General features: G+C 43.2%; 1 protein-coding gene across 3 annotated transcripts in view; it reads left to right on the forward strand.

Annotated features, from left to right (window-relative positions):
* FEZ1 (fasciculation and elongation protein zeta 1) overlaps positions 1 to 24,821 on the forward strand; it is a 40,839-nt gene that overhangs the window by 13,547 nt on the left and 2,471 nt on the right. For all 3 annotated transcript variants that reach the window (XM_060017721.1, XM_060017720.1, XM_060017722.1), the window contains exons 3-9: positions 239 to 338; positions 11,866 to 11,952; positions 13,872 to 14,040; positions 17,765 to 18,036; positions 19,053 to 19,133; positions 20,542 to 20,617; positions 24,468 to 24,533. In XM_060017721.1, the coding sequence (XP_059873704.1) occupies positions 239 to 338; positions 11,866 to 11,952; positions 13,872 to 14,040; positions 17,765 to 18,036; positions 19,053 to 19,133; positions 20,542 to 20,617; positions 24,468 to 24,533 (851 nt within the window). The remainder of the gene's footprint in view (positions 1 to 238; positions 339 to 11,865; positions 11,953 to 13,871; positions 14,041 to 17,764; positions 18,037 to 19,052; positions 19,134 to 20,541; positions 20,618 to 24,467; positions 24,534 to 24,821) is intronic.

Consider the following 24,821-nt stretch of genomic DNA (forward strand, 5'->3'; position numbering starts at 1 on the left):
CTTAAGCAAACACCTTTGGCACTGAGGCTCCTGGCCAGGGTCTCTTCTCTTGGCTCCTTCTCTCCTGGTAATGCCTGAAATTCAGTTTTGAAGCTACTTCGCTCCTGCATGCTGGAAGGCAGATGATCTCAGCCTGGCACACACAGAAGCCTCTCTCCTCCCCTGGCCCAGCTCTTCCTTCCTCCAGGCCAGGCCAGGCCACAGATGTGTGCTAATGAGAGCTTCTCTTTGTTTACAGGGTTTGGGATGCTCTGACAGACAATTACATCCCTTCACTCTCAGAAGACTGGAGGGACCCAAACGTGGAGGCTCTGAATGGCAACAGCTCTGAAACTGAGGTACCTCTCTGGGGCCCCCAGCTTAGCAGGGCTTGAGAAGCTGTGGATTCCAGTTAGAAAAACATTCAGTAATGCAACGGTCTTCCCCATTATGTAATGAAGCTCGACATCATTGCTGGGAAAGCAGGAGTTGTGGAGGAAGTGAAAAATAAGATGAAGGGGGACATCCAGGGTATATGAGGTGATTGGAGTGATTGTAAAGACTGTAAATGCAGATCACTTCTGTTGCTCATCATCGCAAAATAAGGTGATCTGAAGTAAGAGAGGAGAGTGAATATAATGGGCTTTTTTTGTGTTGGAATAATGATGGTTAAAAAAAAAAATCAGGGTTTCCCATCTAAGATGGACAGTTCAGTCCCATCAAAAAGTGTTGACAAAAAAAAAAAAAAAAAAAAAAAAGTGTTGACAGACTTGTGACCAGCTCAGGGCCTGGCTAATGGCCAGAGTGGGGACCCAGATAATAGTGAGGTGACCATGCAACGGGGAGGAATTCTTTATGAAACTCATTAAACAGGCACTTATATGGCTGGACCTGAGTCACGGTCTGTGGTTACTGATGCCGAAGAGGAAAGTAGCCTACAGACTTCTGAAAAAGTAAAGAGAAGACTTATTTTGAGTTGACTTGCATAGGTTATGGAACGTGACCTTTCAGAATATCCAAACTGCCCCTCCTAGCTGAATATACATATAGAAAGCTAAATCACGTAAGGGCTCTGTCCTTGCTAAAAGCCTGTTTCTACGTTGCTTTGTCTTCTAGTTTCATTTATAAAGGAAATTTGACAATTTCTTATCAGGAAGGGCTGTCACAATCCTGTGCGCACAGCAAATGAGGGTGGGAGGTGGATCTGATCTTTCTAGGTGCTCCAGGATTGAGTCCAAGGAAGAGCGAGAACCAGATTTCCCTTACTGGACGACATTTCTGCAGATCATTGGCCAAAATAGCACAGCAAAGAGATCAGCAATTGGCCGATTTGTTGAAAAGGTGGCTGAATACCCTTTTTAATTCTTCTAATACTTAGCCATCCAAAATACTTAAAACCGCAAGAATAGACTTCGAAACAAAGAGATTTGCTTCAACCCTACTTAGCATGGATGTGGGATGTCTCAGGTCCTGTTTTGAACTCCCGAGCGCTTTTTTTCTCTTGCGGTACTTATATGGATCGTGTTTAGTACTTACCCAAAATGCAAAGGAGAAGATAGGCAATAATGGAATAACCCTAGTGACTGAAATGAAATCAGGTCCGTCATGGTGCAAAAGGCAGATTTTGCTTTGTTATCTCCTTTGCCACCTTTCCAACTCATTTTGTGGATTAAGCCAAAGTATATATAAGATAGCCTACCCTTCAAAAGGACTCTAATTTATCCTCACTTGCAGATTTCCCTCAAGAGGGTTAATATTTCAGGGCAAACTGAATGACCCTGAGAAGGATGATCTTGAGCTCTGCTCCTTGTAGAATATTCTCCATCTGACCCACGGGAAATGGACGGCGTAGCAAAAGTGGATGGATTAAGGTTGTTTTATTTTAACCTCCTTTATTATCTGGATTCATTACAGTAGAAGCTCTTTTCACTGACATCAGTTTAAACGACTTGCTATATAACCAGTGCTCTGTATTGCTTCTGTAAAACATGCCAACCGAAAGCCCTTGGCATGCGGCATGAACACGACTGGTAGGCTTCTCTCTGGGAAGTCTTATCTCTTCTTCCACTTAATTCATTGCCAAGAATCAGTTGTGTTTGTTCCCAAACCTGTTCATGCTTGTCCTTGTGACTGTAACTAATGTCATGAAATGTTATGGAAACTGTAGGGTTATGACTGCAAAGACAGTCATTTTTGCTTTTATAAAATCAAAGTAACACATGTGTGTAATTTTAAAAGTCAAATAATACTTTTAAAATAATACGAGACAACAAAAAATATAAACAGCAGTCTCTGACTTATCTTTCCTGGCTCCATGGAGGCAACCACTTCGACTTCTTATAGCTGTTTCTTTTGGCGGGTACCTACAATTTTCTAAATAACACATTTATGTTACTACTTCTTTGATTATCTAAAATGAATAATTTTGGCTGTTGTCCATTATGGAAGATAAGATTTAAGTCTCTCGCATCACCTCAAATACTCACATTTGGCCTTCCCCCTTGTCACCAATTAAATCAATATTACAAGTACACACTAGGGTAACTGTGTAAATACTATTTCTTGCTGAATCATGTAGTGTTCTATAAGAATATTTCCTCTCTTGTACGACTTCTTATTTAACCTGGAGTGAAGAATTGCCTTGGTTTTTCATTTGCTTAGCTTCCTGTATATCTATCATTAGTTCAATCCCAAACTCTGAGTGAACTCTACATCTCATAATATGTTTTAAAAAAATCAGATAGTCTTCCAATTCAATCAAAAAAAAAAAAAATCCAAACCAGTACCCTCCATCTTTTTGCTATAAACTAATGTGGTTGTACTCTAGATCTGGTGCACAGCTGTTGTCCTGGGAAATCTTCATGGCTCTCTCTCCTGTCCTCTGACTGCCATGCTTTTATTTTTCTGGGTATGTTCCCTTGTTTTGGTGAAAAAAATTCAGTGTATTCTTGAGAAAGGGTAGAGAGGAATATATTTGTTAGAATAGATGAGAGTGTCTTTATTCTCCCATCATACTCTTGATTGAGAATTTGACTTGATAGAGTTATTTTAGGCTGCAAGTGAATATTTACTCAGAATTGCAAAGCCATCATTATCTTTTCCTCCAGCTTTCAGTGACGATTGAGAAGCCCCATTTAGAATCTATTCTGATTCTTTGTCTTTTCTATGTGACTCTCTTTTGGTTCTCTCTAGAAGCTTTCAGAATATTCTCTTTTTCCTTTCTCATTTCTTTTACAGTAATGTGCCTCAGAGTGAGCTTTATTTTTTCATTCAGATGAATTATAATCCATGGGCCCTTTTGACCTGGAAGCTCATGACTTTAAATTGTGGCATGGTTTCTTGTTATTTCTCTGAAGATGAATTATTTCCATTTTCTGCCTCTATTGAGATGATTATATAGTTTTCTCCTTTATTATGTCAATGTAATGAATTACGTGAATTGAGTTTCAAATGTTAAATCAACCTTGCATTCTTGAGATTAAAGGCAACTTGGTCATGGTATATTACTTTTCCTTTTTAATCATAGCTTTACTGAAGGATAATTGGCATACAATAAACAACACATGTTAAAGAGTGCAGTTTGATAGGTTTTGACATATCCGTCTGTGAAACCATCACCACAATCAAGATAGCGAGCATGTCTGCATGTCCATCACTCTTCCCTTTCACCCCCCAATCTTCAGGCAACTAGCTGCTGTCATCATAGATTAGTTTGCATTTTCTAGAATTTTGTATAGGTGGCATCACGCAGCATGTACTCTTTTTTCGGTCTGATTTTTTAAACTCAATATAATTATCTAGATATGCATCTATTTTATTGCATGTATCTACGTACATTCCTTTTTATTGCTGAGTAGTGTTCCATTATATTGATATACTATAATTTGCTTATTCATTCACATGTTGATGGACATTTGGTTTTTTTCCAGCTTTTGAATATTGCGAATGAAGCTACTATGAACATTCTCGTATAAGTCTTTTTGTGGACATGTCTCTGTTTCTCTTGGGTAAAAACCTACGAGTGGGATGTCTGAGTCATATTGTAAGTGTCTTTTTCACTTTTTTTTTTTTTTTTTTTTGTGGTACGCAGGCCTCTCACTGTTGTGGCCTCTCCCGTTGCGGAGCACAGGCTCCGGACGCGTAGGCTCAGCAGCCATAGCTCACGGGCCCAGCCGCTCCGCGGCATGTGGGATCCTCCCGGACCCAGGCACGAACCCGTGTCCCCTGCATCGGCAGGCAGACTCTCAACCACTGCGCCACCAGGGAAGCCCTGGACAGCCTTTTTGATTTTAGTCATTTGAGTGGGTATATAGTAGTATCTTATTTTAATTTGCATTTTCCCGGTAACAAATGATGTTAAGCATCTTTTCATGTGCTTATTCACAGCCCATGCATCTTCTTTGGTGAAGTGCCTGTTCAGATCTTTTGCCCATTTTCTTAGAGGGCTGTTTGTGTTCTTAGTAATGAGTCATTGGAGTTCCTCATGTTAAAAGATAAAATGAGGCATATTAAATTTCTGAGAGTTTACCTGAGCAAAAATCTGTTCGAATCAGACAATGCCAAACCCAAAGTGGGTAGGAGTGCTCCATCGACAGGAGCTAGAGGAAGGACTTTTACAGAGAAGAGGTGGAAGCAAAGGAAGGAATTATCTGATTGGCTGTAGCTTGAGTGGTTGTATCATCTGGAAAAGTCTGGGTGGCTGTTTGTGAGTGGCTGTCCTTTGGTTTGAGTTCTTAACCTTGAGGCATTAGAGGTTTTGGTTTGCTTAGGAGACTCCTGAAGCATTCAAGTCATCTCAGTCTAATAGCCTCTTTGTTTACTTATTTTAACACATATATTCTAGGTATAGTCCTTTTTCTGTTGTATGTTTTACAAATATTTTCTTCTTGTCTATGGACTGTCTTTTAACTTTATTAACAGTACATTTGAAGAGCAAATGTTTTTTAAATGTGATGAAGTCCAGTTTATTCATCTGTGTTTAATAGTTTGTGCTTCTTATGTAGTACTTAAGAAATTGCCAAGCCCAGGGTCACTAAGAGTTTTTTCTTAAGTCTTCTAGAAGTTTTGTAGTTTTAGCTCTTATATAGTTTATGATCCACTTCACGTTAGTTTCTGTATATGGTGTGAGGTTAATGTCAGGGTTCATGTGTATGGCTATCCAGTTGTTCTAGTATAATTCATTGGAAATATCCTTTCCATATTGAATTGTCTTGGCACCTTTGTTGAAAATCAGTTGACCTAAATGTGTGGATATATTTCTGAATTCTCTGTTCTGTTTCACTGATATATGTGTCTATCTTAATGCCAATATTATGCTATATTCATTACTGTAGCTTTATAATAATGTCTTGACATAAAGCATAAGACTTTCAACTTTGTTCTTTTTTTTCAAAGTTGCTTTGGCTGTTTTAGGTCCTTTGCATTTCTGTATAAATTTTGGAATCACCTGATCAATTTGTACAAAGAAACTTGCTGGACATTCAACTGTGATTGTATTAAATCTATAAAACAATTTATGTATGTAGATCAGTGTTAATGTGATGAATTACACTAATTGATTTTCAAATATTAAACCAACCTTTCATTTTTAAGATAAGTCCCACTTAGTTGTGATAGATATCCTTTTCACATAATGTGGGATTTGATTTGTTTATATTTTATTAAGGATTTTTGCATCTGTGTTCATGAGGAATCTTTCTTTTTAATTTTCTTTTCTTGTAATGTCATATGGTGAATTGGGAATTTTTCTTCTTCTATTTTCTGAAAGAGTTTGTGTTGTATTGGTATTATTTCTTCCTTAAATGTTTGATTGACTACACCAATGAAACTATCTGGACCAGGGGTTTTCTCCGTGAAAGTTTTTGATTACAGATTCAATTCCTTTAATAGATATTGGGTTGGGCTTCCCTGGTGGCACCGTGGTTGAGAGTCCGCCTGCCGATGCAGGGGACACGGGTTCGTGCCCCGGCCCGGGAGGATCCCACATGCCGCGGAGCGGCTGGGCCCGTGAGCCATGGCCGCTGAGCCTGCGCTCCGCAATGGGAGAGGCCACAACAGTGAGAGGCCCGCGTACCGCAAAAAAAAAAAAAAAAAAAAAAAAAAAAAGATATTGGGCTATTTAGATTTTCCACTTCTTCCTGAGATGATTTTGGTAAAGTGTGTTTCTTAAGGAATTTATTCATTTAATCTAAGTCATAGTATTGACCACAAAATTGTTTATGATATTCTCTCATTCTTTTAATGTTAGTAAGATCTATAGTGATGTTCCCTTTTTTATTACTGTTATTGTTGATTTGTGTTTTCTCTCTCCTCTGTCCCTCTCCCTCATCCCCTTCTCATCAGTCTGTTTTTGGGTTTATCACTTTTATTAATCTTTCCAGAGAACCAGTTTTTTTTTTTCCTCTGTGTTTTTTCATTTTCTAGTATGTTGATTTCTTCCCTTAACTTGATTGTATTCTTCTTTGTATTTAAAATAGGGTTTTACTTCACCCTTTAGTTTTTAAGCTTCTAAAGTGGAAGCTTAGGTCATATTTTAAACTTTAAAAAAATGATCTTAGTCTATTTGGGCTTCTATAACAAAATACGACAGACTGGGTGGCTTATAGACAACAGAAATTTACTTTTCACAGTTATGGAGGCTGGATATCCACGATCAGGGTGCCAGCATGGTTGATTCTGGTAAAAGGTCTCTTCCAGCTTGCAGACTGTCAACTTCTGACTATGTCCTCACAGGACACGTGGTACAGAGGAGCTCTGTGGAGCCTCTTTTATAGAAATACACTCCCACTGATGAGGGTTCCACCCTCCCCAGCACCTCCCCAAGGCCTCCTTATACCATCACATTGGGGGTTAGGATTTCAACATGAATTTTGGGAGGACACAAACATTTAGTCCATAGTAATAACATAAGCATCTTAAAACAATAAAATTTCTTTTAAGCATTGCCTTAACTGAATCCCACAATTTTGATGTGGTATGTTTTCATTATCATTCAGTTCAAAATATTTTCCAGTTTCCTCTTTCTTTTTTGGCCTATGGGTTATTTAGAAGAATGTTTATAGATATTTTGTCATTGATTTCTCATTTAATTTTGTCAGAGAACAAAATCTGTACAAATTAAATCTTTTAAAATATATTGAGACTGACGTATGGCCTAGCACATGTTGTATCTTAGTGAATGTACTACGTATCACTGAGAAGAATGTATATTTGGCAATTGTTGGTTGTGATGTTCTAAAAAGGTCAACTAGATTAAGGTGGTTTATAGTATGGTTGGATTCTTTATATTCTGATTTTTTGTCTGTTTATTTTATCAATTATCAAGACAAGAGTGTTAAAAATTTCCAGTTATTACCCTGGATTTGTCTATTTCTTTCTTCAGTTCTGTCAGTTTTTGTTTTATATATTTCGAAGCTCTGTTATTAACTGCATACACTTTTACTATTGTTATGTCTTCCTGATTGACCCTTTTATCACTATGAAATATCCTTCTTTATCTCTGGTAATACTCCTTGTTTTGAAATCTGCTTTGTCTGATACGAATTTAACCACAACAGCTTTCTTGTGCTATTAGGTATACATTTTTTTCAATCCTTTTACTTTTCATCTATCTGCGTCTTTAAAATGTGTCTTTTATAGATTGTATGTAGTTGGGTCTTTTATATTCAGTCTGACAATGATAATCTGTGCTTTTTAGTTTATTGTGTTTAGTTCACTTGCATAGCATTTAGTTCATTAACGTTTAACATAACATTACTAGTTTGTGTTTAGGTGTACCATCTTGCATTTCTATTTGTTCCATCTGGGTTTTTTGTTGTTATTGTTCCTCTGTTTCACCTTTTTTTGGGTTAATCAAATACTTTTTGGTATTCCATTTTATATCTACCTTTGGAATTTTAGTTATACCTCTTTGTATAGCTGTACCTTTTTTTTTAGTGGATGCTAGGTTGGCATCTGCTCTCTAGCATCTCTTTTTTTTTTTTTTTTTTTTTTTTGCGGTACATGGGCCTCTCACCGTTGTGGCCTCTCCCATTGCGGAGCACAGGCTCTGGACCCACAGGCTCAGCGGCCATGGCTCACGGGCCCAGCCACTCCGCGGCATGTGGGGTCTTCCTGGACCGGGGCATGAACCTGTGTCCCCTGCATCGGCAGGCGGACTCTCAACCACTGCGCCACCAGGGAAGCCAGGGAAGCCCTCTAGCATCTCTTTTGCTGTTGTCTTTTCTCCAGTTCTCTTTGTCCCTGTGGGATATTCTCTTTTGATCCCTTTACTCTCACTTTAGCAGAGTTTCAGGAGATAACTGCGTGTGCTCAATCTCCCACGTACCTTCCTTCTACTGTTCAAAAACAGAAACAGGAAACAAAAGTTGTGTTGTATTGTGGATGATGCAAGAAAGACTACGTGAAATTCTACTCGGAGGCCCATGATGGAAGAAAAGGCCTTGGCCTTACGTTAGGCGCTCGGTGAATGAATAAATGTACATTTATGTTTTTAGGTCAAAATAATCTGCTTGAGCTGTGTATGTATGTATGACTATTATTCACAATTCTCCACTTTTAATTGGGTTTTTCAGTTAATGAACCTATTCTGTTCCTGACTGTGATGTAAAAGATGGTCTCTTTTATCCCTGTAACTTTAGTTGATAGCAGATGGTGGTTCTCTTAGACAAGAGGAAATGGGAGTCTAGGACAGTAAGTGACATCCTTCTGTTTTCAGGTGAATAAGCAGCTCATTTATCTGTGGAGCTGGGACTGAATATAGGAGGTGATAGTCCTCTCCTTTTCATTCCTTCTTTCAACAAGTATTTGTTGCCACGTGCTGTTTGCTGTGTTCTGGTGCATCTTCCTTTGGGGATATAGAAGCACTGACTTAACCCACACAGATGGGTTAAGTTGCCCTTTCCTTGGGCTGGGTACATATTGGTGATTTTTTCTCTTTCTTTTACTTTTTGACTGGAGGTGAAAATGTATCGCTATCTCTTAAATTTGGTCAAGAAGACAACCACCCATGTGAAACAGTCGTGGTAAGGGGAGGGAAATATCGTGCAGTAGAAATTCCCTTTCCTGTGAATGGCATCATCTGGAATGCTTTAACAAACAACACTGGTTAATAGGCATTGCTGGACACAAGAACTTGATGTCATTTTAATTCTCACTCAGACTCCCGTGCACCTAGATTTAGCATTCTCATAGTCTCCAGGGAAGAGTCTCTGCATTTATTTTTAAGCTTTAAGTGACCAAGTTACAGCCCTAAAGGCACACCGTTTACCGAAAGCAGGAGGAGGAAACAGCTTGCTGAATAGTATGGCCAGGCTCATTTCTGGATCTTGGTCTTCTATTCTCAATTCTGGGAAGAAGTCACTCAGAAGAATGAGGTTTTTTTCTTGGAAGAGCCATAGTTCACTTCAATAATATGGAGACAACTTGAAGATTTAGTCTACAGAGAAATTCAGCCCCAATTTGACAGACTTCTCGTTTCCACACAAGAGGCTAAAGAACTCCCTGCAGTCGTTTCTCTGCATGTGTCATATATTAAGAATAAGAGTATTCATACACTTGTCCGTATACATATGTGTATGAATATGTATGACGAATACTGTTATCAATATACGTAAATGCTGTCATTTTCCAAAATCTTTCTCACCAGCTTTCCACACTCTGTACAAGATGCTGTCCTAGGAACAGAGGGAAGGGAAGGAGTCTGTAAACAGCATTGAAAGGAAATAGGGCTTGTTGAGAAGTGACAAGAGCAGAACAGAGTCCACTAGATAGAGGCAAAACATGGGACCAGGCTTAGAGAGGGTGAGGAAGATGAGGGAACCAGAACAAAAGCTACAGAGTGAGGAGAAAAGGAGAGGGACAGATGCAGTGAAAGCAGAGGATGGCAGAGATCCACGTGGGGAAGAGGGAAGGGGCCAGGGCTTTCTCGGGAGGACTTTGTGCATGTGTCTCCTTTTATTTTATTTCATCTTGTAGCGGCAGACTTCTGAGATCTGAGAACATACAGGTTAGGTATAGCTCCCACGATACTACGAACTCATAGTAACTTTCACAAGCTTATAATTCATTTTCAAATCTCGTTTTACCCATGCCTGAAAAATCAAACCAGCAGGCTTTGTACCAGAGGGGAGAGAAGGCTCTAACTAGGGATCATCCATGCCGCTGCCTGGCTTCCCTAATGTCTGAACAGCAAGAAGGGTCTATGCCTAAAAGCTCTCCCCTGCCTTCACCTGGAGCTCAGAGGGAGGACTTGGGAAGGGCGATGGTGTAGTTGAAAGATGCAGTATTAACAGCCAGTGAGGTAAACTCGCTAAAATTGGCCACATCTCAGAAAATGTAAATATTCCATTTAAAAAATCGAATTACTATGAAAAGAATTCTGGTTATAGACTCACACTTGCTGTCAGATGCTTATAAAAAATAATCCAAACAGAAAAGAAAACTTTGTTTCCCAGCATGAGCCTAACTTCTACCACAGGACTTTCTAGCCCTAAGAAAGTTCTGCTATGTGAGAGTAGTTGTGAACAAACCGTGGCTACAGGAGTTTCCTTCTGCACAGTGGGGAGCTGCAGAAAGCAGGCGGGTACCACAGGTGGTGGACTTGGCGGAGAGAGGAGCATATGGGTTCGACAGCAGAAATAGATGTCACCATCTGGCACAAAACCCCTCAAATAATCCCATTACCTCCCTGTCCTACCCCTTATCCAGGTTGAGAGCAGGGGGCCTTTGAGATATATTTGATTTTTTCTTTATGACATAGTCCCAGTTTTAAGCAAATGTAGACAGAAGGTGATGTGTTTTGTTGGGGGTACCTGCCAAGGTGGAGTTCAAGGAAGAGGGGAGAAGTTTCTGAGGATGGACTCCCTCTGACATGATTGCTTGGATTGGAACTGGGATGTTTCCTGCGGGTGCTAATTAGAACAGGAAAAGTGTAATCCCCAGGAAAGAGGGAGATCAGCATGCCAGCTGTTGGTGCGCAAGTGAAATCGATTCCTGGATGACAGGTGTCTGCAGGAAGATTTCCTTGAGGCACTTCCTGCCAGACCCTAAAAGACTTTCAAACGAGACTTCTGGACACAGACAGCTTGTTAGGTGGTTTAGGGGCTTATCCTGTGCAGGTTTTGAACATCAATACCAGGCTATGGCCGCCTGGGACACCGACAGTAAAGTCAGATATGCTGTGAATACCTTGCTGGACTTCTACATTTAGAATCTCAAGGGTTGGGAGCTTTCAGAGCCTTACTTGGGATGATGGAAATCTGGAGACACGTGGCAAATGTTTCAGTATGTGCTGTTGCTGTGGAGTCTGTCCTTTGGTTGGTGTGCTTAGGTTGTTCCGTTGGCATGTCCAACGGAGCTTCTGTACATCCTTCATCAGCTACGACACCATGCCTAGATTCCAATGACACAATGACATTTCATCAAATTTTAAAAACATGATTATTTGCACTGGAACAGCCCACCCCTTTAAATTCCTAATAAAATAAAATCTGGAAACCGATCCCCAGATTGAAATTCCTTATATAAACAAGTGTGCCTTTGCTGCAGGAGTTGGTTGCCATTGTTACTCACCTCAGGAAGGTTCCTTGTTCATGTAAAAACGACCTGTCTGTCGGTTAAAGAACAGTTCTGCTCCCCATGGGTCAGAATGGTGCCGGCCACACATGCCTTATTGTCTTTTTCTAAGCTGGACCCAGTGATGCGTGCTGTGTGGACAGGGTACGCTTGGAATTGGATGAAACTCTGCACACCTCTTCAGATTTTCTCTTTACACAGGGGATGGCCAGAGTGGCCTCTGTCAGTGTCATCTATTCTAGAGACTGGAGAGAATCCTAGTTCTGCTGATGGTCAATCAGAATTCCATGCCCCACCCCACACCTCTTTCAGATCCATGAGAAAGGAGAGGAAGAGTTCAATGAGAAGAGTGAACATTATTCTGGAATCAGTGAGGAGCCTCTGCTCACAGCAGATCAGGTACGAATCTCTCTCTCTCTCTCTCTCTCTCTCTCTCTCTCTCTCTCTCTCTCTCTAAGTTCTTGGAACTTTTAGTTCCTTTGATAGACAAAAAGTCTGAATACATACCTGCCACATCCCTTTCAGGCAGTAGAAAAATGTATGGTCTTGTGGTGGCTGTGTCTTTGGTAAATTTCATGTCTCTTTAAGCCTCAGTTTATGCACCTGCTGTAATTAGGGATGTAATTCCTGACGTGTGTTGGATGTGGTCCATGTTTGATAACAGCCAGAGATGGGCTCAGCGTTTACTGCCTTCATTTCCTGCTAAGTGTCTTTATTGCAGCTCATTGTACTTGGAGTCAAGACACTTAAACAAGGGTCCCAAATAGCTGTTCTACAAGAATAGAAATGGCAGAAGAGGCTTCCAAGTGATGGACATTTTCTCATCTTTCATAGAACACTGAAAACGTTGAGCCTTCCAAAAGAAGTATTAGAAACACTTGTTTTTTTTTTAAAAAAAGATCTAATGTTTCACATTTTATTGAGTTACTTAATTTTAGTTTTAATAATTTGTTACTTAGGGAAAATACTCCTGAGTCTCTGGATTCCTTATTCAACCTTTGAGTCAACAACTATTTATGGGCACTTGCTTTGAGCAGGCACCTTTCAGGTGTTTTCACAGAGTGGTTCTGAAAAAGCTCCACTAGGAGTTTTGGTTCCAGAAAATGCTTTTCAGTAAAAGGAACTCTTTCATATCTGTGGTAAAAAGGTGGGCTATAAACAGATAAGGATCAAGAGATTAAAAGGAACCAGATTAAAAAGAACAGGAGCTAGCAGTTACCTTGTGAATTTGGGGGGAAATACAATTCAGTGACACAAGTTCAATGATAATGACTCTGAAAGAGAAGCTTAGCCATAAAATTCTAAAGGGGGGTCGTGTAGTTTGCTCATGTTCCATGAGTGGCTTGCAGTAGTCAAAAACTAAGTATCCCTTAAATTTGTGAGTGGAGATGGGAAAGCTTGGGAATAAAATAGAAATTATTCCAGAGGAGGGGACCTAAGTGCCTTTATCTTTGATCCAGCCTAACATAAAGGAGCCCACTTCAAAGACCAGTTGGCCTTGGAGATGGAGTCCGTCATAGCATCGAGAACAGACAAATATATAGATGCACTGTTCTGACCAGACTCATGGATGGCTTCTTTCAGAAGTGGTCTTTGCTTATTCCATTTCCTTTATGTGTAAACAATTAATGTACAAAGTAGTTCAGCCTTATTCCTCTTGGCAGTTATCTAATTTTACTCTCTCTTCTAGGAGCTGTCCCCTACAAGAGTCTAGATTACAGATGGGTTTCTTATCGATTTTCTGCTCTCCAGAACCTACCTGTCCTTTTATTATGTCATTATCTTTATTTCCACTTTTGTTGGGCAGCTTTAGTTCCTGTCCAGGTGAATTCTGGAGGAAGAGCTGTTTTCCTCTATGTAAAAAAGCAACTCCCCATTTTGAGTTATCCTAGGAACACTTTGGTTTTTTTCCCATCTTAAGCATCATCGCAATGAATGGACTGGATTTTGTGTTTGAGTTGGGTAGATAAAATGTCTTTCCACTTAGAAAGAAAGTGCTCAGAAAATTGAAGTAAATGTTCCCTTCCAGGAAGCTCTGCTTCATTTCCTGAAAGAGCAGTTTATTCCCAAAAAAGCACTCATCTAAATGATGTTCTTGGAAGAGGTTTGACATTAGAGAGGATTTTATATCAAAGGAAGAGTGTTTGTAAGCCTTTGGTCAGATCTAGTTTTATTATTATCCAGTATTTATTAAGTAACAATATTGCTTTAGGAATTTTACAGACAGCAAATTAGGAACATCCTTCCCTGATCAGAATTCAAGCTGGGATGTCCCTGCAGCAGAGAAGAGTGAGCACTCCCTTGTGTACCTTCTCCAGGTGATTGAGGAGATTGAGGAAATGATGCAGAACTCCCCAGACCCTGAGGAGGAAGAGGATGTTCTAGAAGAGGAGGATGGGGGAGAAACCTCCTCCCAGGCGGACTTGGTCCTCCTGCAGGAGATGCAGGCCTTGACCCAGACCTTCAACAACAACTGGTCCTACGAAGGTGAGAGTTCTGGGGGCGGGCTCACGGAGGACAAACTCAGCTCTGCCAGGCAGGGCACATGCTTCACACGCCACTAAGAGAACCTCGGATCTAGGGAGTTGGCAATACCTTTCTTACTGGACATCAGGAGAGAAGCATTGCTGGGAGAGGAAGCAAGATTAAAAGGATAAAACGACCTGCTGTACAGCACAAGGAACTCTACTCAATACTGTGTAATGGCCTATATGGGAAAATCTAAAAAAAAAAAAAAAAAAAAAAGAGTGGATATATGTATATGTATAACTGATTCACTTTGCTGTACACCTGAAACTAACCCAACAGTGTAAATCAACTATAATCCAATAAAACTTTTTTAAAAATGAAAACAACGGTAAAACAAACCAAAGAACAAGACTAAAGCAGAACGAGTAGAGGAAATCTGAACCCACTATTCACAATGATGCTACCGTGAAATCAATGAACAAACCTACAAATGGTAATGATAATAAGAGCTCGTATTTTTGGAGAGCTTTGGAGGGCCAGGCGCTGTTCTAAAACTTTCTATGCATAATCTCATTTCATGCCTGTGCCAACCCCATTAGGATTGAGCTAACTGAGTTTCCAAGAGGGTAAGTGACTTGTTCCAAGGCCACCGTTGCAGAAATATAATTAAGAAATAAAATCTCCTCCCCACCCAGAAAACCTCTCCACAGAAGTAGAGGTTTTCTTTCTGAGAAAATGAAAACAATTTCATTATTGAATTGATGCATGTCACAGTCAACCCACTAAAGGGATTGCAAAACTGGAAAGAAATCTAACCCGTGTCTACAGCTAACTGGACACAACCCATTACAATGTTGCAATTTAGAGTCAGGTGGCAAGTTAGGCCCCTGTTTTCTTTCTTGGGGATGACTTTTCAAAGCAGTGGCTCCCAGGTCCTTGAGGAAGCACATCTGAGTCCTGAGACTGGCCAGTGGCTTATTTAGCCATTAAAATGATGCACATATATTTGAAAAACAGAGAGAGATTCTGAAAGAAAAAGGGAGGTGAGGGGGGCTTCCCTGGTGGTGCAGTGGTTGAGAGTCTGCCTCCCGATGCAGGGGACGCGGGTTCGTGCCCCGGTCCGGGAAGATCCCACATGCCGCGGAGCGGCTGGGCCCGTGAGCCATGGCCGCTGAGCCTGCGCGTCCACAGCCTGTGCTCCGCAACGGGAGAGGCCACAGCGGTGAGAGGACCGCGTACCGCAAAAAAAAAAAAAACAACAAAAATAAGGGAGGTGAGGAAGAGGGGAAGTCTCTTCCCTTATTTTCAACAGGGAGAATCAAGCCTCTTATTTTAGTTTTTTAACATCTTTATTGCTTTACAATGGTGTGTTAGTTTCTGCTTTATAACAAAGTGAATCAGCTATACGTATACATATATCCCCATATCTCTTCCCTCTTGCGTCTCCCTCCCACCCGTCCTATCCCATCCCTCTAGGTGGTCACAGAGCACAGAGCTGATCTCCCAATGCTATGCAGCTTCTTCCCACTAGCTATCTATTTTACGTTTGGTAGTGTATAACATGTCCATGCCACTCTCTCACTTTGTCCCAGCTTACCTTTCCCCTCCCCGTGTCCTCAAGTCCATTCTCTATGTCTGCGTCTTTATTCCTGTCCTGCCCCTAGGTTCTTCAGAACCTTTTTTTTTTTTTTTTAGATTTCATATATATGTGTTAGCATACAGTATTTGTTGTTTTCTCTTTCTGACTTACTTCACTCTGTATGACAGACTCTAGGTCCATCCACCTCACTACAAATAACTCAATTTCGTTTCTTTTTATGGCTGAGTAATATTCCATTGTATATATGTGCCACATCTTCTTTATCCAGTCATCTATCGATGGACACTTAGGCTGCTTCCATGTCCTGGCTATTGTAAATAGAGCTGCAGTGAACATTGTGGTACATGACTCCTTTTGAATTATGGTTTTCCCAGGGTATATGCCCAGTAGTGGGATTGCTGGGTCCTATGGTAGTTCTATTTTTAGTTTTTTAAGGAGCCTCCATACTGTTCTCCATAGGGGATGTACTAATTTACAAACCCACCAACAGTGTAAGAGGGTTCCCTTTTCTCCACACCCTCTCCAGCATTTATTGTTTGTAGATTTTTTGATGATGGCCATTCTGACTGGTGTGAGGTGATACCTCATTGTAGTTTTGATTTGCATTTCTCTAACGATTAGTGATGTTGAGCACCCTTTCATGAGTTTGTTAAGCCTTTTATTTTTAATGCATATTTGCCCCGTGTCACATTCAAGTCTTAAGGGGTGGAGTCAAAATTTGAAACTAGGCAGGTTAACTGCAGAGTCCACACTCTTAATCTGTGTATCGTATTAACTCTCTGACACAGGTTTGTGGTAATTATGATCCTGCAAAGAAAGAGGTGGATGAAGCGTGAAATTAAAAGATGTAACAGCAGTGGCAAAACTGAGTATAAAATTCATCCATCTGCGGGGATAGTGGTAACTAGGCGGCCGGAGGGGACACGTTCCCTGGGAGCGGATCCGAATGGGGGTGACGGGGCTTATAAACGACGGAGAGGGAAGGCAGGCTGGTCAGGGTATAAAGGTCCAAGCATAGACTAGAATAGTGGTGAAAATAGAGGCGTGATCTGAAGAACTGCACCCTCTAAGTAAAACCCTGTGGCTCTGAAGAGCAGAGGCAGGGCAATGGCAGCAGAAGGAATCCGCTGGGAGGGATGGAGTGGATTTGGCCCTGGCGCTGCATTCACAGCAGCTCCAATCAGGCCATTCTCCGGCACACAAAGGTCCCACACATAGAACTGCTCAGCAAAAGACTCGGGAAAACGGCTGAAATGCAGAGTGAAATGGCAAAAACAGAAGGAGGAGGACAGCTCCAAAGAGTGAAATTAAAGGGGAAGGTTGAGCTAAGTCAGCAAATCCCCCGGCAGAGCAGGAGCGGAAAGGGAAAGGAAAATGGATTCTGATGTAGAAACAAAAGATGCCACTAGGAAGGGGCACATTCAAAAATATGCTCCCGAATCTACTTTAGGTGAAGAAGTCTTAGGGGACAAGAGTTTAAAACAAAGTGATCGGTGTCCCGTCTTCCCAGGTTCCCTTTCCTTTTCTCTGACAGTAGCAGACGACTTGGTACCAACAAGCCAGACTTCATTTTTCTGTACGTGTTGCCCATCTTTACATGTTTCACGTATTTTTGGGCACGTGCACCGCGACACAGGACAGTAGGTGTAAAGAAGGCCTCAGTTCGCTCTGTTTATTTTGCTGTCGGCTGTGTCTTGATCAGGTTTTGGGAATAAACACCACCTCTCTATTGTTCCTCAGCACGGACGCCAAACCCCTTCATCATGTTTTTTCCCCCCAATTCTTGACCCATTTCACATGAGGAATATTACAGAGACAGAGGAGAAATAGGGAGATGGAACAAGGGATCAAAAACCACATGTCTGCCCACATACGTTTTTGTGGACAGAGTCCACAGAGTCCACAGTCCTTGGGGGCTGTTTTTCCTCCCTCCTTCATTTCCCCGAGATGATGTTCTCTTCCTCAGTCGATAACTGGCTCTCCCTGCTGGCACGCCCCTAAATTGTGAAGGTCTGTCATGGCCCTTTGAGGAACTGTCTGGGGCCAGGGGGCTCCAGACCTGTCAGGCGACCAGGGCCCCGGGAGCCTCTCCAGTGGGCTGGGCTTGATGCAGTGACCCTGCAGGATGGTCTACCCCTGCAGGACTGAGGCACATGTCTGGGTCTGAGCTGACAGAGCTGCTGGACCAGGTGGAGGGCGCCATCCGAGACTTTTCAGAGGAGCTGGTGCAGCAGCTGGCCCGCCGGGACGAGCTGGAGTTCGAGAAGGAAGTGAAGAACTCCTTCATCACGGTGCTCATCGAGGTGCAGAACAAGCAGAAGGAGCAGCGAGAACTGATGAAGAAGAGGCGGAAAGAGAAAGGGCTGAGCTTGCAGAGCAGCCGGATAGAGAAGGGAAGCCAGATGCCACTCAAGGTAAGAGGACAGCCCGGCACGAGGACAAAGCACACCCACGCCTCCGGGCTCCCCATTGCAGGTCCCGGGACCAGCCCTGCCGTGACCCCAGACAGACCTGTCCTAAGCCGTGACAATGAGCAAGGACACCTTGGCAGACAGCAGGGCCACGAGAGGGAGAAGAGCCCACCCGTGTCCTCTGCCCCCCTAGAGGACGCCCGGTCTAACTGGAGGAGACAGGATGTAACACTGGAAAATAAGTGACTATGGCGTGTGCTCTCTTAAGCTAGATCTGAAAAAGTGGGGTGAAAGCATTTAGGATTGAAAGGAGTTGTGCCCTGGGATGAGCCTGCTACCAGCACAGCTTAGGGTCCTGACTCATCTCTTTAGGATGTCCATAGAGTGTTTCCGGATGGAACATTATGACGCCTAGTGATATTGACCAGATTCTTCTAACCAGTGGTTCTCCATCAGGGAAGCTCAGCAGAATCAGCTAAGGAGCTTTTTCAAAATACCTTTTCCTGGGCTCCCTCTCAGACCTACTGAATTGGGCCCGGGCAGATGCATTTTGGAAAAATCTTTCCAGATGAGGACAGTCGTTTTACACCTGCCCTTCCCAATGGCTGGGCATTTTTTTTTCTTCCCTGAGACATTTTCATCCTCATCTGTCCAAGTTTCCCTCTGCTGCTTTATTTTTCTGTGCACACAATGGAGGCTGAAATGAGGAAACCCAGGAGTGCGGGGCGGGGGGTGGGGGGGGTGGGGGGGGTGGGGTCTCATCGCCCGAGGCACTTACTCAGATAAGAGTCTTTGAGACTCTGCTATTGCTTCTTGCAAAGCTCAGGCTGAAATTTTGGCCTGTCTCTTAGCCCAGGTCTTACCTTTGCTTTCTAGTCGCAGAATCGGGGTCCGGATCTGGGACAGTGTGGAAGCTGACGGGTCCAGGTAGCTTAGGGAGGACACAGGTGTCCCTGGGGCAATGAATATGAGCAGGAAGCACTTGCCCTTCTGAGTCTCGTTGTCCCCCCCCTCCCCAGCGCTTCAGCATGGAAGGCATCTCCAACATCCTGCAGAGCGGCATCCGCCAGACCTTTGGCCCCTCAGGAACTGACAAGCAGGTACAACCCATCTCCCTGCTCCCAGCTTCCTTCCCAGATTCTTGCAACTTGGTCTCTCCAACAGAGCAGGGGATGCTGATTCACTAGAATTATCCCTGCACGGGGCCAGGTTGCAGGGGGAAATGTCCTAACAATTTCTTCCATTCTAAGGAGGAACAGAAAGTGTCTTTTTAAAGGCAAAGTTTTTTGAGCTTTAATATGAGAGGACCTGGATAAAACTTAAAACTCAACACTACTTGTAGACCTATGAGTTCAGTTGTTTTCAGGACAAAATGCATTAAAGGGGAATCCACTTCATGAAAGATCCCATCCAAGAGCTTCATTACCTCCGCCACACTGGGCCACCAGGTGAGCCAATCCCACCAAGACTGCCTCTTCACTTCAGCTGCCCTGTTGACTGTAACCCGCGCTGCGGGGGTCTCCCGTTGAGCTCCGTTTAGTCAATCACTTCTCACCTGAGAAGTGGCTTGCATTTCTGGCTCTCAGGTGCCTGCCATGTGCTAGGCTCTGTTGCTCAGGGCAGTACAGAGATGAGGAAACCCTGGTCCAGCCCTCATGCAATGCATAATAGTCTAACAGAGAAGGCCAGTTTGTCACTAGACACCTTTGAGATTGGGCACAAAAACTGTGTATGTTTTAGACATATTTGTAGCTGAATCCTAAGTGTTAGAATTCTGGAACTACAGCCTGGGAAGAGATTTTAGGAACATCTAACTCACTCCCCTGAGTTCACAGCAGTGAGAACTAAGGCCCAGAGAGATTAGGCGTTTCCCCAAGGCCACGCTGCTAGTGGCAGGGCCAGGACTGAAACACAGGCCTCCTGGTCTAGAGCTCTTCTCACTCACAACGCCCAGGCTCCCTCAGAACCTTCCAGGTCTCTCTGGCCGGTGTTCTTTGATATCCCACTGGACCCTAAGATGATTTTGTTGTAGGAGCACCTCATCTCCAGCAGAGGGAGCAAACCCAACATCCCAGACCCAGGGCAGGGTTGAGGTTTTCTCACCAGTCATTTTGACAGAAGAGAAACCATTCATTCTCAAGTTGCACTGCAGAAGATAAGAAAATATCACCCCCCACCCCCTTAGAATGTTGTCTGCTTTCAGCCTGGAGGAGAAAAAGCTCACCAGGATTCCTAAATAATCAAAAAGTTTCTAGTGTCAGAATATATCCGTTGGAGTGGAAGGACATTTTGCCTGGCTAATATGGTAAAGTCTTACTTTTAAAGAGACATTTTCCAAAAATGAGGAAAAAGTCCTTCACATCATCATGGGTGTTGTCGAGAACGTCAAATTTGACGGAGTGTGTTTTTTAGAGAAAAGTCCAATCCCCATGCAAGCTGTCAACCGTATCTCAGCCCCCGGGGGCCGGACTTCTGTCTCACATGCTGCACACCCTGCTTGTCTTCTAGTACCTGAACACGGTCATCCCTTACGAGAAGAAGGCCTCGCCCCCGTCGGTGGAAGATCTCCAGATGCTGACAAACAGTGAGTTCCTCCCATTCGCAGCGAGACCAGGGGCTCATTTCCCTCCCTCCCACCCTGTGAGTTGCACCCGTGGTATCTCAGTCCGGAGGTGTCCCCAAAGCAGCTTCTATGGGTCAAAATGTGCTCCACACCTTGCATCACGTCCCCGGCACGGGGTACAATTAAAGAGTTCTGCAGCGATACCCAGAGCTGCCTCGTCTTTTCCCGGTTCCTGTAAGGGAAGAGACTTGCCAGAGAAAAGGAGCTGGTGGAAGAGGCTGGGGCGGTGGCAGGGTGGTAGTGGTGTGCAGGGGCTCTCTGTGGTTCATCCACAGGTCTCAAGGCTGTGCACTCTCTGCCTTGCCATTTCTCTCTTCTGAAGCTTGAGGTTGCCTCGTGTCCCCAAGGCAGGGAGCTCCTTCTAAGGGACTGGCTGTATTTACTGAGAAGCAAGGTTTCTTGAGTGGGGTAAGGCTGATTAGAGAGAATAGAGTCTGGTTTTCCTTCCAGGCAATGACTGCTTCCTCTCTTCCACTCTGACTCTAGTGTTAAGTAATATTAAGAAACATTCTGAGCTATGGGAGAAAACAGCCTGTGATAAAGAGCCTTTTGGAGGCAAAATCTCTTTATAGACATCAAACACTACAACCCGCAAAGGGCCGGGGGGCACGTGGTGTCAGCCCTCAGTGTCAGCTTGATTCTTTTAGGAAGAGAAAAATCCTAGGCTGAGATGTGGGGACGGGCTCAGTGAATCACGAGACCGTCCATCTCCCTGGCAACCGTGCACTGCATTGAGTGACACACTAACCGGGCTGCGCAGCCCACAGCCCGTTGCTGTGCTGCTTCCTCAGCGGGAATGGACCCCTGCAGGGCTATTTGACACCCTAGGGAATGGGAAGAGGAGCTTCAGCTGTTTGGCTGAGGAAGATAGATACCTCCTGGGCCCAGCGCTAAAAGTGCCCAAACGGTTTTCATTTTTATCGTTTTGGAGAACTAAAGCAGGAGGTTCTGGTAAACGGAAATCTTGCCTACATCAATAGATACTGCGGCCTTGAGAATCTGGAATTTTAAATTCAAAGTGCATCGGCTTCCTCTAAACTCATTTGGAGCGCCTTTATTTGCATACATATGCACAAAGATTTTTTTTAACGGAAGCAGATAGAAACGAGCTGACATTTATAGGTGTTTGTATTTTCACAAGGAGTAAGCATTTGGAAAATAATTTGGACAAATTATGAAGGTTGATATATGTAGAGTACTCTATCGTGCTCTTTTTTTTTCTATCATGCTCTTTTTAAAAAAGGAAGAGCTATAAATTGATTACAGATACCTATTCAGGAATTCAGTGTGAAATCCTTTCATTTTAATTAAGAAACACTGGGTTTGTTTACACATTTCAAGTTCATTTTAAAAGTTAGGGCTAGAGTATATCCATCAGTTAGAATACTTTGGAAACATAGAAATGTGAACAAAAGAAAATAAGTAACTTCTTGTCCCCTTCACTGTGGTTACTGTATGGTGTTTTTCAGCCATAGGATTTTATGCCTTTTCCATATGGTTGGGATTATACTGGCTATAAAATTTCATATCATGATCTCAGTCACATCAGTTAACATTTGGTTAACATCCTTTTTATGGCTCTCTCTTCTGTCATATGGACATACGACATTCCAATATTTTATCCCTTTAAAAATAAAACTGCCAATTTTCCTGAATACCAATTCTCCTGTAGATTATGAAAGCTCTCTTTTTGGGCACATCCCCGTATGGGTTCATGAATAACAACTCCTCTTTCCCCAACTCCTGAGTCAAAAATGTAGGCCAGGGCTTCCCTGGTGGCGCAGTGGTGGAGAGTCTGCCTGCCAATGCAGGGGACGCGGGTTCGTGACCCGGTCCGGGAAGATCCCACATGCCGCGGAGCGGCTGGACCTGTGAGCCATGGTCGCTGAGCCTGCGCGTCTGGAGCCTGCGCTCCGCAACGGGAGAGGCCACAACAGTGAGAGGCCCGCGTACCGCAAAAAAAAAAAAAAGAATGTAGGCCAAAGACTGTCTCCGGGGACTGGGCAATTTATATAAATTTTGGATTTTGGAGATCACCTTAGTCACATATTGACTGAGTGCAATTATTGTATTTTTACGCCTATCTTCTTGGTGGGCAGCATTTAGTCTGCTCGTGCTCAGTTGCAAAGTATTTTCAGCCTATTACATCGAAATGAATCCATGTCTAAAAATACGGAAGAAAGAAAAGAAAACATTGCCTGGATGGCCTGAGGTCCAGTCTTTTTCTGGAGTTGGCCACAGACTCATGCCACCATCAGGCTCTGTTCCTCACCCACTCCTGAGCTTTGGAGTCAAGTTCCATGACCCTGACTTGCAACGAGGCCAGGTAATCAATGGAAAACAGGACCTAGGAATGGACTGGGGGGTCCCTCCATTGTAATGGTTGCCTCCTGACCCCAGCTATCAGGGCCAGCTGATCTTTAGTGTTTTTTCCACTTGCCAAAAGTAATACATGTTCATGGAAAAAAACCGGACACTGTAGAGATATCACGTAGAAGGGAACAACGCCCGGGGTCTCACACTCCAAGGTATCTGCTTTTTACGGTTTCATGCACATTCTTCCAGATTTTTCTATGAATATTAGCATGTATTATTTACTCATTTAAAATTAATACATAAAGTTCTGCAGCCTTCTTTCTTCATTCTTAAGTATGTCTTGTATACAGAGATCGCTCTCATCTCTCATGAAGCTGTATGAGACCGTGTATATATTACATACACCATAGTTTACTTAAGGCATCCACTGATGAATGACTCTATTGTTGGATAGCCCACCCCTGCCCTCACTTTTTGATAGTATAAGCAAGGTCCAGGTATTTCCTTGAAGGATTTTCTACAAAGCTGACTTCCACAACATGAATCGTGAATATGAGAAGATGCTTCCTAGTTTAATAACAGAAAAATCTATTTTAAAATCTTTTATAAAAAGCCTTTAGGCTTTATTCACTTCCCTATTGTTTGCTTCAGGTGTAGGTCATATCCTGTTTCAACAAGAAGTCTGTAAGCTCCTTGAGGGTCATTAATACGCTTGCATTTCCACAAATTCTAGTGCTGTACTGGGCATAGAGTAGAAAATATTTGTGAAATTAAATTCATTTGCAGTTAATAAACTGGAGGTGAGAACTCTGCTAATAATATCTGTTTATACGAATAGAATGTCTTTAAGGACAGATTTATCGGTGGTTCGGTGACGTGACAGCTGTTATTCTTAACATTTGGATTGCATCTGAAAGCTGATTCCTTTTTTACATTGCTTTGTTTATTTTTATGATCATTAAAGATACATACTTAGGAGGAGATGTGGAAATTATAGATGAGCACACACACCAAAAGTAAAGGATAAAAGAGAAGTCACCTCATCCACAGGGCCACCCTGACTCTTTTTTTTTTTTTTTTTTTTGCGGTACGTGGGCCTCTCACTGTTGTGGCCTCTCCCGTTGCGGAGCACAGGCTCCGGACGCGCAGGCTCAGCGGCCATGGCTCACGGGCCCAGCCACTCCGCGGCATGTGGGATCTTCCCGGACCGGAGCACGAACCCGTGTCCCCTGCATCGGGAGGCAGACTCTCAACCACTGCACCACCAGGGAAGCCCCGACCCTGACTCTTTTGATGGATTTCCCAGCAGCCCCCTCCCCGCCCCAGCAGGCTGAATGCTGACTCTTGCCAGAGGCTTCTAGACTTTGCTCAGTACTCAGTGAATGTCTTGTTTCCTTGTCTCTGTCTCGCTCACTTTGGGTTGGTGGGTTGCCTGGCCCCAGAGGTGAGCCCTATGCCCTGATGCATCTTAGCTCCTTTCTCTCTCCTTCTCCAGTTCTCTTTGCCATGAAGGAGGATAATGAGAAGGTGCCCACTTTGCTGACGGACTACATTTTAAAAGGTGAGAGCGGCCCAGGCCTCTGGGAGCAGAAGCATCCTCTAGGGCCCCCTCCCCCAGGACTCCTGCTAGACACATGGAACCCGCACTGCAGCCCTCCCAGGGCATCCACACCAGGCCAGATCGGGCAGGGCCAGGGAACTCAGTGGACAGTTGTGGGGAGGCCCTCGCCTTTGGATGTTGCTAGGAGGCCTGAGGAGGAGATTCCATCACCCCCGAGTCACCAGAGTGACTCCACACAAAAAGCAGCCAAACCAACAAAAGACTTATTGTGAAAGTTCTCTGCGGTTT

This window comes from Delphinus delphis, chromosome 8 (assembly GCF_949987515.2).
Source record: "Delphinus delphis chromosome 8, mDelDel1.2, whole genome shotgun sequence".
NCBI classification, from domain to species: Eukaryota; Metazoa; Chordata; class Mammalia; order Artiodactyla; family Delphinidae; genus Delphinus; species Delphinus delphis.